Consider the following 15009-nt stretch of genomic DNA (forward strand, 5'->3'; position numbering starts at 1 on the left):
GCAAAAGAGAGATAGAACCATTAATGAGAGAGAATCATTATCAGCTGCCTCCTGCACGCCCCCTACTGGGGATCAAGTCCACAACCCAAGCATGTACCCTGACTGGGAATCGAACCAGTGACTTCTTGGTGCATGGGACGACGCTCAACCACTGACCCACATTGGCCAGGGCTCAATGTACATTCTTTACATTCTAGTCAGGATAAGAAATATAAGAATGAAATCACTGGTAATAAATGATCATTTGGTAATCATTTAATGAACAAGGGAATAAATTTAATGAACAAGTATGTATTGAACACTGAGCTCTGGGATGTATATGCATTATCATGTTTAACTCTAAGGCAGCTTTAGGAGACAGGCAGTATACTTATAATTGCGAAAATGTATTAAACATTTATTATGTGGTTGCCAGTCTGCTTAGTGCTTTACACTCATGGATGTATTTCATCCTCACAACTTTATGAAGTAGATATTGTTGTTGTTCCCTTCACATATTAGGAAACTAAGGTTCAGAGAAAGAACACAAGCTCGCAAGTCTCTGAACAAATACTTGTACCCAGGCAAGCTGGTCTACATCCAAAGACAGTGCTCTTCTTCTCTAAATACTGACATTCCCAGTGGCTTTCCCTAAAAGGTACAATACCTGTTTTGGAGGAAGGACTGAGGTTGAGGTAGGAACTTCATAAGCAATTTGGAGAGAGGCTCCTCCCATATCCAGTATTCCTACTGTCCTTCTGCGTCCTGCTGCCAATTCCTGCGGGGCTTCAGCATCTGATTCTAAAATAAACAAGGGAACAGAAAGGGTCTAGTAATTTAAAACCAAATTAAGTCAAAAAGGGGGGAAAAGGCCATCCCTTAAAAAACTGAAAGCAAACTGAAAGAAATTAATCTAACTGTATCATTTCAAGTGACTTAAAACATGGTATTTTGATCATATATCCCTTGTAGAGCATATCTTAATGACAAAAGAAACAAATAAATATCTTAAACCACATTCTAATAGTCTTATTAGTAATATTATTGATATTATTTTAAAACCATTAAACATGTATTATGGAATAAAGCAAATAAATATTATGTTAACATCTTTAGGAACAAATATTCAGCATAAGAGAAAAGGGATAGAAGTATAAAATCAAATTAAATAATAATCTTATAACCTTAAATATGAATTGAAGATATCACTATGAACTCATGAATTGTTTTTCTCTTTTTAAAAAGCACATACTTCCTAGGCCTGAAAGCAATGTTAACCCAGGAGCTTAATAAGCACCCTGGTTTTAGACTGCAGCCTCTAAATAACATTTTCCACAAAAAGAAAACAGGGGTCCTTTTAAAAAATGGTTGATATTAGGTCTAGGATAAAAAACATATAACATGAGCATGGGATACCCAGTGTGCCAAACAGTACCGGAAATAGAAAACTACCAGAGGCCCGGTGCACGGATTCATGCACCAGTGGGGTCCCTCGGCCTGGCCTATGGGGATCAGGCTGAAACCGGCTCTCCAACATCCCGAGGGGTCTCAGATTGTGAGAGGGCACAGACCAGGCTGAGGAACCCCACCAGTGCATGATCAGGGCCGGGGAGGGACCGTGGGAGGGCTCCAGGGTGTGTCCGGCCCATCTTGCCCAGTCCCTATCAGCCGGACCTCAGCAGCAAGCTAACCTACCGGTCAGAGCTCCTGCCCCCTGGTGGTCAGTGCCTGTCATAGCAACTGGTCAAACAGTCAAATGGTAAGACACTTAGCATATTAGACTTTTATTATATAGGATTGCAATCATATTAAAAGGATACTAGAGCCAACCTAAAGGTGCTCCTACTCATCAACGATGGTATAATTTGAGCACCCCAAAAAATAGTGATGCACTATAGTCCATCAACTACATTCAAATCCACAAGTTCATAATAATACTGAAGAAATAAAACTTCACTGGTTACCTTTGGAAGCTGCTAGGACACCAACTCATTACTTAAAAATATGATAAATAAAGAGAAAGAACCAAGGATTTATTTTGTCTTTCCCATAAGAACTGTATTTCAGGATAACCAAATAGTTGATGAAGATTCCATTTTATGAAAATTCCAGCTGTCAAATGCAGAAGGAATGAAAGAATTATCAAAACCCTCATTTTGCAACTTCCAGTTAAAAAATAGATCTAAGCAACAGGTCATAAGTGGCTACTAAACCATTAGGTGAAAAGTGAATGGGAAACTTTTATAATAGATTAGGTCAGGCTGACAATACCTGAACCATGAATACCTGATAGGTTTTAACATGGCTAAAAGTGCGACAACCAGACATCACAACCAGACTCCTGATGTGATGTAGTAAGAAACAGTTAAGCACCATCTATGCTTAATTCTTGTGGAAAGAATTGAATCTGAGACTAATAAGGGTTCTATATCTAATTTCCAGGTTAGAAGATATATAAGGGGATGAGAAACATGTTAAAGACCCCAAAAAGATGCAGTCAAAAAAATTTAGAACATGGCAAATTCATTCTATCAAGCAACTAGTTTTTTGTTTTGTTTTGCTTTTAATGAATGATTTGAAAAAAAGCCTTATCTGTTAGAGATATATAGTAAAGAACATCCTATAGAATAAAACCCTAATATGCAAGTCGACCGAATGAAGGAACGACCGGTCACTATGACTCACACTGACCACCAGGGGGGGAAGACGCTCAATGCAGGAGCTGCTCCTGGTGGTCAGGGGGAGCATCACTCAGCCAGAAGCCGGGCTCATGGCTAGCGAGCACAGCGGTGATGGTTGGAGTGGGCCTAAGCCGGCAGGCAGACATCTCCCAAAGAATCCTGGGTTGCGAGAGGGCACAGGCCGGGCTGAGGGCCCCCCACCTCCCCCAGTGCACAAATATTGTGCACCAGGCCTCTAGTGAAGGTATAATGATATATCTGGAGTTTGCTTTTAAAAATCCAATAGGACAGTTCTTTCCTGCAGGCGCGAAGCCACGAGTAACTCTTGAAACAACTGGCACAAGTGCCACAAGACTGGGGGCAAGAGAAAGCCCTACCACAAAAAACCAAAAAAATGAGCTGGGATGCCCTGCTGCCCACACTAAGATTGGCCCCCGCCGCACTCACACAGTCCACAGGTAGGGAAGCAACAGGAAGTACTGAGCCTTGAGGCTGGACGTGGATGACTTCTCCTGGGGCTCAGAGGGTTGTACATGCCAAACAAGGATTACTGATCTTGTCTACATGCATCCAACAGTAAACTGGTCCACACCAAGCCCCAAGTAAAGAACTGCATTGTGCTCACTGACAGCACACCATACTAACAGTGGTACACTGCCCCTGGGCTGCAAGAAAGAAGCCAAACAGACTGAGGAGGAAGAAATTTTAAACAAAAAACAATCAAAGAAAATTCAAAAGAATTCTGACGAAAGGAAAAAGAATACCAAAATCAGCACTCTTCTCATGAAGCAGTTTCAGCAGAACAAGCTTCTTGCGTGCATCGCTTCAAGATCAGGCCAGTGTGGCCAGGCAGATGACTGTATGCTGCAGGGCAGGAAGTTGGAGTTCTGAGAAAAATCCAGGCCCAGAAAGGCAGCCCTGGCCAGGTGGCTCAGTTGTTAGAGCATCATCCCGTAGACCAAAAAGCTTGAGAGTTTGCTCCCCGTCAGGGCATATACCTAGGTTGCAGGTTCAATCCCCAGTCGGGGCACATATGAGAGGTAGCCAATCCATGTTTCTCTCTCACATCAATGTTTCTCTCTCTCTCTCTCCCCCTTCCTCTGTCTCACATCAATAAAAAACATAACCTCGGATGAGGCCCACAAGGGCAAATATACCCTCTTCCCTCCTATCTTAACTCATGTAATAAAGGTGTTTATTGTTCTAAAAAAACCCAATAGGAAAAAAAACTTGTGTTGTATGGAGGGAGTGTGGGGACAAATATGGCAAAATGTTAGTAAGTGTTGAGTCTGGGTAACAGACTCATAGAGGTTCATTTCATTATTTACTTTACTTTTGTGATAGTTTGAAACTTTCCATATTAAAAAGTTAAAAGAAATAAAAGAAAGCAAATTAGGCTGGACAATTTAAGTTTTGGGGGATTTTTGTGTATATATTTTATGCTACTGGTGGGGTATGACTTAAACCTTCAGCCCTACTTAAAGAACTTCATAAGAAAACATTACTCACCATCCACATGGTCGAATCTTCCCAAAACAAAGTTGATTCCAATCCATGCATAAACCCCTAGGAGAGAAACAGAAAAGCCCTTGCTTAGCTCGTTCTCCACTGCTACAGCATGCATTCACCTCTCTCACACAGGGCTGCTCTATTCTCCTTTTCTTAGAAAAAGAGTGCTAATAGTATTTTACTTTACAATCTCAGTGTATTAATATAAAATCTTTTATCTTGTGATGTTTTTCCTTTTAAAACTATTTGCATTTTCTCAATGCAAAATGAATAGGGATTACTGTGTAGAAACAAACATTACACAAAGTAAATCTTGGAATGCTTGTTCTGGACAAGATGGAGTAAGCACATTCCACCAGCCTCCCCATGAATACAAATATAAACTCTGGAGAGAATGTCGGGGGCAGCTTTCTGAGAAGTCTGAAAGAAATGGCACTAGACACACTGGAACAGAGATCAGAATTTAAAGAAGCACCAAACCAGTCATGAGCGTCCCATTTTTTCTCTTACATTGTCTGGTCTGGACTCACAGGCAGCTTGATTAAAACACGAAGTACACACCAGTGTGGACAGAAAGAACCTTAAGCCCTTGCTTTCTGTTCTGAGGAGCAGGAGATGGGGCTCCAAAGGTTTAAGGAGAGTGGGGAAAATCCCTTGCTTTTTTTCCTTAATTTGGTTCTCTCCCACTGGGCAATCCTTCAGCAGCAGAAGTGAATGTTGGGCAGGTTCCTAAAACTCTGAAGGGTGTGAGTCCTTCTCTTTGATCAAAGGAACTGTAGCCTTAAGAGTTGCAGCAGCCTTAATCAGTTTGGCTCAGTGGATAGAGCTTCGGCCTGCAGACTGAAAGGTCCCAGGTTCGATTCCAGTCAAGGGCATGTACCTTGGTTGCAGGCACATCTCCAGTGGGAGCTGTGCGGAAGGCAGCTGATTGATGTTTCTCTCTCATTGATGTTTCTAACTCTCTATCCCTCTCCCTTCCTCTCTGTAAAAAGTCAATAAAAAATATATTAAAAAAAAAAAAGAGTTGCAGCAAATCCTTATTGCTTATTTCTTCCCTTCTGTCCTCTACCACTTGGCCCTGGATGCAGACACATTATGGGAATGCATGGCAGAGTGGACAAATTAAAACTCTAGCTTTCTAACCAGACTCTAGTTTTCTAACCGGAGGACCATGATAGTGAGCCCTGGGGAACTGAAAAGTGTTGGGGAGATCGTGGAGAGAAGAAATAAAGTGGTGAACTCCTGGGCTCACCTCCAAGCTACACATGCATGGATCTGACTCTAACCAATATATCGAAGTTATTGTGAGGTGAGGTAGGAGCTAGACAACCAATTTGTATGGGCTAAGCCCAGGTTCCGGAGTGGCCAACGCCTGACACATGCATGGGACAAATTCAATAACAGTGCCATGGCTTTGAAAATGAACCAATAGAATCACAGCCCACAGAAGCAGGTCAGACCTTGAGGCCAGAACCAAGCTGGGTAAACTGTCTGCTCAAACAAGCAAACAAACATCAATATTCTTCTTACGAGTGAAACAAGACCCAGAGTCTCAAAATGTAATATTCAAAATCCCAGGATATAATATAAAATTACTTGGCATACAAAGAACTAGGGAAACTCAACTCAAAAGGGAAAAGATGGCCAAAAGATGCCAACCCTGTTATGACAGAGGTGTCAGAATTATCAAAGATATTAAAACAGCTACATACGAAGAAATAAAATCAGCCTTATAATGAATGGAAAGGCAGAAAGTCTCAACAAAGAAATAGAATATAAAAAGACCCAAATGAAAATTTTAGGGCTAAAAAATGCAATGTTGAAATTGAAAACGGTAAATCTTTTCCCTTATGTAGACTGCAACTAGAACTCTTTTTCAAGAAATGAAATATAATTCATCATATAGGCCACAATGAGAACACACATTCAACTCCACTTCAAAACTACAAAGCGTGGGTTTTTAGGAAAGCATCTATACTGCATTGTAAGTGTAAAAAAGGGAGAACCCATGACAAAAAAGTAACTCATCTTGATCAGTGCCTGAGATTAAAGTTTCCCCTTACTTTTTTTTTAAAATATATTTTATTGACTTTCCACAGAGAAGAAGGGAGAGGGATAGAGAGCCAGAAACATCCATGAGAGAGATGGATCAGCTGCCTCCTGCATGCCCCCCAGTGGGGATGTGCCCGCAACCAAGGTACATGCCCTTAACCAGAATCGAACCTGGGACCCTTGAGTCCGCAGGCCAACGCTCTATCCACTGAGCCAAACCGGTTCGGCCCCCTTACTTTTAAACTCATAATTTGCTTTACATTTGAATTTGGCAAACTCAGTACAATGCCTATATGTATGTATGTTTTCAAAACTACTAATAGGTAACCAAAGATCCATTTGGAATCACCATTAAATACTAATACATTCTTATAAACATAGTCCTTAGCACAAAGTTAAAAACATACAAATTTATGACTTCTAGAAGGCAGCATTCTAAAGCAAATACCAATGCATAGTATGCAAATAAACTAGATAGCATAATCAAGAAACGTTTTTTCAGAAAAATAAAAATCAGATATATAAAATAATCCTAAACACCCGTTAGAGAGAGGTAGGTCATGGTTGGCTGGGAGGTGAACCAGTGTGTCCCTCAAGGCCCAATACCTTCTTGCTTCCCAGAGATCACTTCTGCCTGAGACTGTGAAAAGAGGAAGTCAAACTCCAGTGGTAAATCTTTCACTAGGTCAGCCAGGATAGCCAACTGCTTCCTGTAAGAGAGAACAAAAAGTTCAAAAAGTAATTGTTAAATTCTCTTCTCACAAACAGTCTCATCTTGACCTTCCTCATAGCCTTGCTATGACCTCACTGTTCATCCACCCCATCCCTTGTCAGGCATCTTTTCTATGGTAGCTCCTTTGATTCCAAAGGTTTCAACTGCCTCCAAAATATAGCCTCTGACTTAAAAGGCAATAGTAATACATTTTCTTTATATAATGTTACAAGTCAGAGTGATGATGAGACTATGGTTCTATGCCTCTCACAGGCTACATAAACCGCCGGAAGGTGAAGTACAGTTTTGCAATCTATAAAATAGTTATAATTACATGACTCCTAACTACTATGAAAGAAAGCCACTTCTCCACATAAGCAGCACTGTCAGGCCACAGGTTTTTACATAATCCTGCACATAAGCTTACAATAAACTTTTAATCCCCTTTTCTGTATTTCATGGTTGAATTATTTTTCTTTATAAAATCTTATCATTTGAGAACCCCAAATCAGGATCAAAATCCAAAGATTATAACAACTTGGGATTAACATTTGAAGCCTAGTATCTATAAGGTAGTTTTTTCCTCTACAGTGTTATATCATCATGTTATCAGACAAAGAGCAAAGAAACAAAGCTAGAAGTAATAATAAGAATCTAGAGAAAAATGTTGGTTAAAAATAACACCAATGCCCTGACCAGTCTGGCTCAGTGGATAGAGCGTCGGCCTGCGGACTAAAAGGCCCCTGATTGATGTTTCTCTCCCATCGATGTTTCTAACTCTCTATCCCTCTCCCTTCCTCTCTGTAAAAAATCAATAAAATATATTTTAAAAAAGACCAATTATTTTGTATTTTTAAAATTACTCATTACAAAAATATTCTATTGGCTCAGATAGTTGTCAGCATGACTTAGTAAAGTATGTTGTTAGCACTTCAAAGCGAAGACTTTAATGTAATAATCTTCCAATATAAGTATAGTTTCTTCAAGTATAGTTTCTAAAAAAATTGTTATACATATAAAACTCATGCAACATGGATTTCACATTGGGAACAGGAGATGCTATTTCACTCTCCCTATTGGTTGTGCTTAACTACCCAACGAAGAGGGCTTGCTTATTTTACTCATGATATGGAAGAAGGGGCACCAACATACACTGCTGTTTGGAATGAAAATTACTGGTACAACCTTTCTAATGGGCAATCCAGAACTACTTATCAAAAATTTTAATGTCCTTAATCTTTGCCCCACCTATTACACTTTTGGAAATTTATTGCAAGGACATCATCAAATAAAAATACAACAAGGAAAAATACTGCAGCATTATTTGTAACAATGAAAAATTGGAAGTAGCCTAAATTACATCAATAGGAATTGGTTAAATTATTTATAGTACATCCACACAACATAATACTATACAGATTTTAAAAGAAATGAGGTCAATTTATATTTACATGTATTGACATGAAAATTTGTCCAATATATTGAGTTGTAATGGGTTACAAAACATATGATATGATTCAAATTTATATTAAAAAACAAAACACTAACTTTAATTTTCTAAGTTGTTTTTTAAAAAAACGTTTAATGGCTAAATGTTAACAACTGTTGAAGCTGGGTTAATGGGGATTCATTACACTGTTCTCTCTACTTATGTATATATGTTTGAAATTTCCCATAATAAAAAGGGTTTTTTTCCCCTTAAATATCACCTTGTATTATCTTTATAATTTTTAAAAGGTTTTTTTATTACAAAATAAAAGGTTGGTGAAACAGTCTACTAGTCCAGGCCTTTGTCAAAAAAATAAAACCTAGTGCCAATAAATTCAAAATACAGTCCAGCTGCTTTAAATCCATTTTGAATACTGCTTACAAATGCTAACAAATTAGTAAAAAAACGTTTATATTAAACAGGTTTTTGCAGTGGTAGTTACACTTATGTCAATAACTACAGTTGCTTTAGAGGTAGCAATGACTTCATAAGCCAGGATACAGTCAGGCATTATTAAAAGAGGTGATCAGAAAAAAAGTTAAAAGAAAAGGCAAGTTCTTTAAAAATTCTTAAGATAAAATAGATATTAATGTTCAGAGCTTCCATGCTGACAGTTAACATTTAGACAAATGAAGTAAAACAACGTAGTGGGTTTTGCTGGGACAGAATTTTTTGACCGAGTGCCAGGAAATGAGGCCATCCTCTCCTTTGCTCCAGACACACAAAACGTGGCCAAACCATCGCCCTACTGGCTGACTAATGTTCTACCTCCAAGTAGTTTTCCTCTGGCCCTCCTACCCGCTCCTTCGCGGTGAAACATAAATAAGGCTATTCACAGACTTGTGATGTGGCACTACTGTGTTACTATACCAGCGGTCGCTAACCGGTGGTCCACGGGGCACTGGTGGTCCGTGAGGTACGAAAGGTTGGCGACCGCTGATCTATACTCTTCCCTGGGTTTCTAAAATTTTGAACAATGTAAATATGACTTACATCAAAACCAAAAATTCTAAATTGCATGCACAGTATAATTGCAACTTTGTAGAAATTACATACAGAAAGGAAATGTGACAAAATGAAACAGTTTGATAGAGTAGTACTATTGTGTTTTGTTTTTTGTTTTCTGTTTTACTTTTAAGATTTCCTTTAATGATGTACGACTGCAGGTATAATACTTAAAGTTTGGTTTTAAAAATAAGTTTAAAAAAAAAAAAACACAAAAATTTTTAAACGACCAAGATATATGGGAAAATAAAGAGGTAGAAGGCCTCCCAAGTTGATGAATGGCTGTATAAAATTATCCACTTCTCGACAGCAAACCAGATAATAAAACAGTAGCTGCATATGTCAATAGAAGGAAATAGTCCTCTGAAAGAAGCGCTGACATATGTTACATTGTCTGGCATGTCTGGCATAAGCAGCATGCAGCCTTAAATGTATAGCCGATGTTTTACTGTTGGCCAAGTATACAAAATGAAACTTGAAAAAGAGAACTGTTTACCAAGAAAAAATGCCTGATGCCTGTGAGATGATGAACATTCCAGAAGGATGAATTCTAAGTTAAGGGAGCTCACTCCCATCCCATGATCATAGATCTGTAGAGGGGCCAGGGAGGTGGTCGAAGGGGAGACATCACAAACAGGGATCTGGCCCAAGTATAGCCATTGCCTCTTCCTCTTCCTCAGATAGCAAGATGCCAGGCCTAACTGCCAAGGTCAAGTGGAAAAGACTTGTCTGGCCCTAGCCGGTTCGGCTCAGTGAACAGAGCATCGGCCTGCACCCAAAGGGTCCCAGGTTCAATTCTGATCAAGGGCACATGCCTGGGTTGTGGGCTTGGTCCAACGTGCAGGAGGCAACCAATCAATGATCTCTCATCACTGATGTTTCTATCTCTCTCTTCCTCTCTCTCCCTCTCCCTTCCTCTCTGAATCAATAGACTTATATATAAACCAAGGCTTAATAAAGTTATTAAAAAAAAAAAGACTTATCTGGCTGAGCTTGAAAAGACTGGTGTAGCAGTGGAGCCTGAGCTTTGCACGTAGCACCAACTATCACCAGGGAGTCAGGCAAAGTTACAGATACAGCAGCATTCCTACCCGAGCCGTCCTACTAGCCCCCAGGTACCTGGTCCCTCAGGTGACCTTCCCACTACCGTTCTGTTACTATGCTCCCCTTCTGGGTGCCTCATGATCCAAACTGAACACCATCACCACTGCTCCAAACGCTCAATCAAAACTAAGAATCACTACAGCCATCTCAGATAGATATGGAACCAAAAGATGCAAATGACATGAAGGTGTGAACAACTTCCTGTGAAAATCATTGTGTGCAGGGGTAGATCTGCCCTATTTTTGAGCAAGGAGTCTTTTAGTGCCACCTGTCAACTCCGTGGTGAATCCACATCCCACCTTCAGACCAGGAAACCACAGGGGACACGGCTGGACTCAGCCTCTCCTCTCTCCTTCACCCTTTCCCCGTGTTTCTCAGCCCCTGCATCTCACCGCTCAGGAAGAAGCCTCATGCCCGCGGTGCACAGAATGTAGAGGGGGGTCTCCTTGTGCTTCCTCACAGGCACATGAGCAGCAGCGAAGCTCAGCAGAGGACGAAGGTAATCGCTGGCATGGTCAGGAGTGTCTGCCATTGCAGAGATTCCTTCAGAAACAGAAAACACTTTCTTTAAAAAGCAGGTCACATGCACTCAGAAGCGCTCAGAAACTGATTCCCCACAAGGTTCTGCTTACGGTCCTAAACTTTTATTTATTTGAGGGAGGGAGGCAATGAATGAGATATACCACCCATTATCCAGACTCCCAAGTGAAAGGGGTATCTCTTCTCTCCTCTCCCAAGCCTGTAACAGATAAAAGAGACTGACAACAAATACATTCCGGTTAGTACCTGGCTTGATTTTTTTAACCACCGGTTGGCTGTTGCGGTCTCTCATCTGTTTGATGTCCAGCAAATCATGGGGGTTCCCATTATGTCTTGGCCAAAAATAAACAAAAATCCGGGAGCCACTGCTGCCACAGTCCACAACAAGTCCGTAATTTAGATTTGGGTCTTCAGTATCAGTAGCTTCAAGCTCCCCTACTCGAGCCAAATACCTAAGCCGGAAAAAAAGAAAGATCAGTGTGAAGAAGCCAGGTCCACAAAAGGCACCACCATTTAATTCACTGTTCATGAATCTTCATCAAAAATCTACATGTTCCAGGTACATATGGGTCCTAACAAAGGAGTGAAGCAATACTGACCATATGTCCTGATGTATATGAGGCAACTGCTGGTCTGTTTGCCTAGAGACCAATGAAGTTAGATAACTAAAAGACTCCTCCATGTTTGGGGGCAGTTCTGAAACTGGCTGCGGCAAGCTCTATAGAGCACTAAAGAGCTCCCGGTCAGGGCACACATCTAGGTTGTGGGTTCAATCCCCAGTCCTGGCACACACAAGAGGCAACTGATCAATATTTCTCTCTCACATCAGTGTCTCTTCCTCTCTTTCTCTCTCTCTCCCTTCCTCTCTCTCTAAAATTAATTTTTAAAAAATATCCTTGGGTGAGGATTAAAAAAGAACATGTAGAAAACTGTTCTAAAACCAAAAAGTGGAGCTGAGTACCTTTCCTATTCTACAATGCAAAATGCATTCTTTTAAAAAGAAAAGAGCCCTAGCCAGTGTGCTCAGTGGACAGAGCATAGAGCATCGGCCTGCAGACCAAAAGGTCCCCGGTTCGATTCAGTCAAGGGCATGGACCTTGGTTGCAGGCTCCTCCCTGGCTCGGGCCCTGGTCAGGCTCAAGCAGGAGGCAACCAATCGATGTCTCTCACATTGCAGTTCCTCTCTGTCTCTCCCTCTCTCTCTTCCATTCTCCCTAAAAATCAATGGAAAAATATCCTCCAGTTAACAAAAAAAGAGAGAGAGAGAGAGAGAGAGAAGAAGATACAGTTAAGCTTCAATATAATGTTGTAAATTATTGCATAGTATAGGGTCAGGTAGAACTTTTTTCTGGATTTGATATGAGAGCAAGTTATGGGAAATGAAACAGGTGGTAAACATCTGTTACACACTGGAAAGTTCATAGTCCTAAAGATTCCATTTCACCATTCTTTCCCATGCTAATCAAATTACTGGGCTGAACTGGGCTCACAATCTACCAATAAACTCGGAACAGCTCACATCTATCACATGAAAGCTGGGCAGCGGTCTGGGTTTATTACAGAACTCTTGCAAATACTGACCTCCAAAGATACCACAGATAGAAAACAGGCAAGATAATTCATTTCCTATCACAGCAGCCCTTGTTGCTCCTGGCTGCTATTTTGCAACCGACCATTAAGTTAGCTGCAATGAGGAATCTAAAACCTTATCTAGGAACGTTTTATACTCCATAACATTAAAATCCTTTGGTTCTCTAGCACTTTGAATGACTTTTACCCATGCATAATTTTGTCTCAGAGACTTCAAAGGGTTATTAAACACTTTGAGCACCAATGCTCTAATGTGACCTCTTCTTTCTTTCTTAACATCCATCTGCTTCTCTACCTGTTCATCCCCCTTCCTCTTCTTGACATAAGCTTCCCAGTTCTTAAGAAGCCTCCATTCCACACTGGCTGATTCACGTAGTAGCCACATGGTCTGAAAAGGCCTCCATCTTCTGTTGTAAAACGTGGAGTGTCATTATTCCCCGTGAGAGCTTATATTGCAGTATGAACCCCTAAGACTTCTTTCACATATGTTTGCTCTGCTTCTCCATTTCGGCTATCAGTTTCTCAAGAGTAGTTACCTTATACGCAGCACCTTGATATGATCACAGTGTCTCTTGAATTTCTCTGATATGTATCAATCAATGCTGATTAGTCTTGTCCTAGAGCTCATGATATAGAGCTATTGCTGTGTTACTAACTCCTGATGTCTTTGTATCGCTATACTCAAAATCAATTGGTCTCCTTTTTAGAAAGTTTCAATGGCTTCCCAAAGCATCCTGTCATCCTCTTTGGTTCCTGTCAAGATAAACAACTTTAAGCTCTAATTTGGGTGCAATTCAGCTTTTCTTTCTCTTCCCTTCGGAATCTACCTGTTTGCAGGAAAATGTCCACTGATACTAGAACACAAGGGAGAAAGATAGGACCAGAGGCATTTAGGTTACACTTCCCATTTGAGTCTTTGATCAATGCTTCAGGCAACAGAAAACCTCCATTTTTCTCATCTTGCATATAAATAAGTAACTGAAGAATAATTTTCCTTTCTGGAAAGTAGTATCACCTCTTTACGGAACTCTGGCATCTTATGACCTATAAGACTTCTTACGCTTATCAAGCACCTGAAGGTCTTCCTCTGGCTGGGCTCCTGACATGGGTGGATGGATGGCTAGTCCTTTTTGGAATCTGCAGTCCTGGACTTAGTAGCCACCACGGTCAATTACTTGCAATGATGGACCCTCCTGCTTTGCTGATGCTGCACTAAGTTAATCCCTGAAGGGGAACTAAAGCCCAAGAGAAAAGTTCTAAAAGCCTTGGAATCCCTCACATCCACCTTCCCAGAGATCTGACTGACCATCACACACTTACCCTCTCCCCGTCACACACATATTTTCTCTCTGTTTGAGAAACATGATTTCCCTCTGGTCGCTGCTGAGTCAATGAAAAGAAAGCTACCCACATATACATCACCCAAGGTAGAATTGAAAGACAGTGGCTTTTCACTTCCATTAGCCTGAAAACATTAACAGCATTAGAGCACTAACTGACCAAACCAATACCTAGCTTACAAAAATCAAAACTAATTATACCACTCCTAGAGTTCAAATAGAACTCAGTAATGCGCCAACGGTCAGGCAAAGTGGCCCTCACCAGCATGGGGCAACCAGCTCTTTGCTAAATGTCACATACTCTTCAATTCTGTTCAAGGATCAGAATCAAATATAATGACATTATAGCCAAAGTAGCTGTGCATGACTGATGTTAGTAATACATGCCCAGAAAAGCATCTTGTAAGGTTACTCTTTATCTCCTAACAAGATTTAATCAGGGCGGCCAGGAACAGTCATATGTTAAAGCTCTGCTTATAGCCCTAACTGGTTTGGCTCAGTGGATAGAGCGTCGGACTGCGGACTGAAGGGTCCCAGGTTCGATTCTGGTCAAGGGCATGTACCGTGGTTGTGGGCACATTCCCAGTAGGGGGCGTGCAGGAGGCAGCTGGTCGATGTTTCTAACTCTCTATCCCTCTCCCTTCCTCTCTGTAAAAAATCAATAAAATGTATTTAAAAAAAAAAATTAAAAAAAAATAAAGCTCTGCTTATAAATACTACAACGGACAAGTAAGAGAATAACTAAATAAATAAATAAATGCGAATAAGTGCCTTTAATCTCTGAATTGCTCTATTGTACATAAGAACACAACTTATCTGAATATCCTAAAGTTAAGAAATTTTTTTCTAACCAAAAACAATGCCTCTATTGACTTACTTTAAGCAGAACTGAAAGGCCTTAGGAAGGCTCAATTTAGCTGTGAACCCAAAACTGCTCTAAAAAAATAACATCGATTAATAAAACAAAACAGCTCTGGATTCTATCCTTACTGACACGCCATTGCTCTC

The 15009-nt window shown here is 40.5% G+C and overlaps 1 protein-coding gene across 1 annotated transcript in view; it reads right to left on the reverse strand.

Annotated features, from left to right (window-relative positions):
* Positions 1 to 15009, reverse strand: part of ENTPD7 (ectonucleoside triphosphate diphosphohydrolase 7) — a 32803-nt gene that overhangs the window by 11347 nt on the left and 6447 nt on the right. The window contains exons 3-7 of the mRNA XM_006756567.2: positions 11318 to 11523; positions 10924 to 11074; positions 6828 to 6931; positions 4170 to 4226; positions 647 to 780 (exon numbers count right to left, since the gene is read on the reverse strand). Of these exons, the coding sequence (XP_006756630.1) occupies positions 647 to 780; positions 4170 to 4226; positions 6828 to 6931; positions 10924 to 11074; positions 11318 to 11523 (652 nt within the window). The remainder of the gene's footprint in view (positions 1 to 646; positions 781 to 4169; positions 4227 to 6827; positions 6932 to 10923; positions 11075 to 11317; positions 11524 to 15009) is intronic.

This window comes from Myotis davidii, unplaced genomic scaffold (assembly GCF_000327345.1).
Source record: "Myotis davidii unplaced genomic scaffold, ASM32734v1 scaffold332, whole genome shotgun sequence".
Taxonomy (NCBI): domain Eukaryota; kingdom Metazoa; phylum Chordata; class Mammalia; order Chiroptera; family Vespertilionidae; genus Myotis; species Myotis davidii.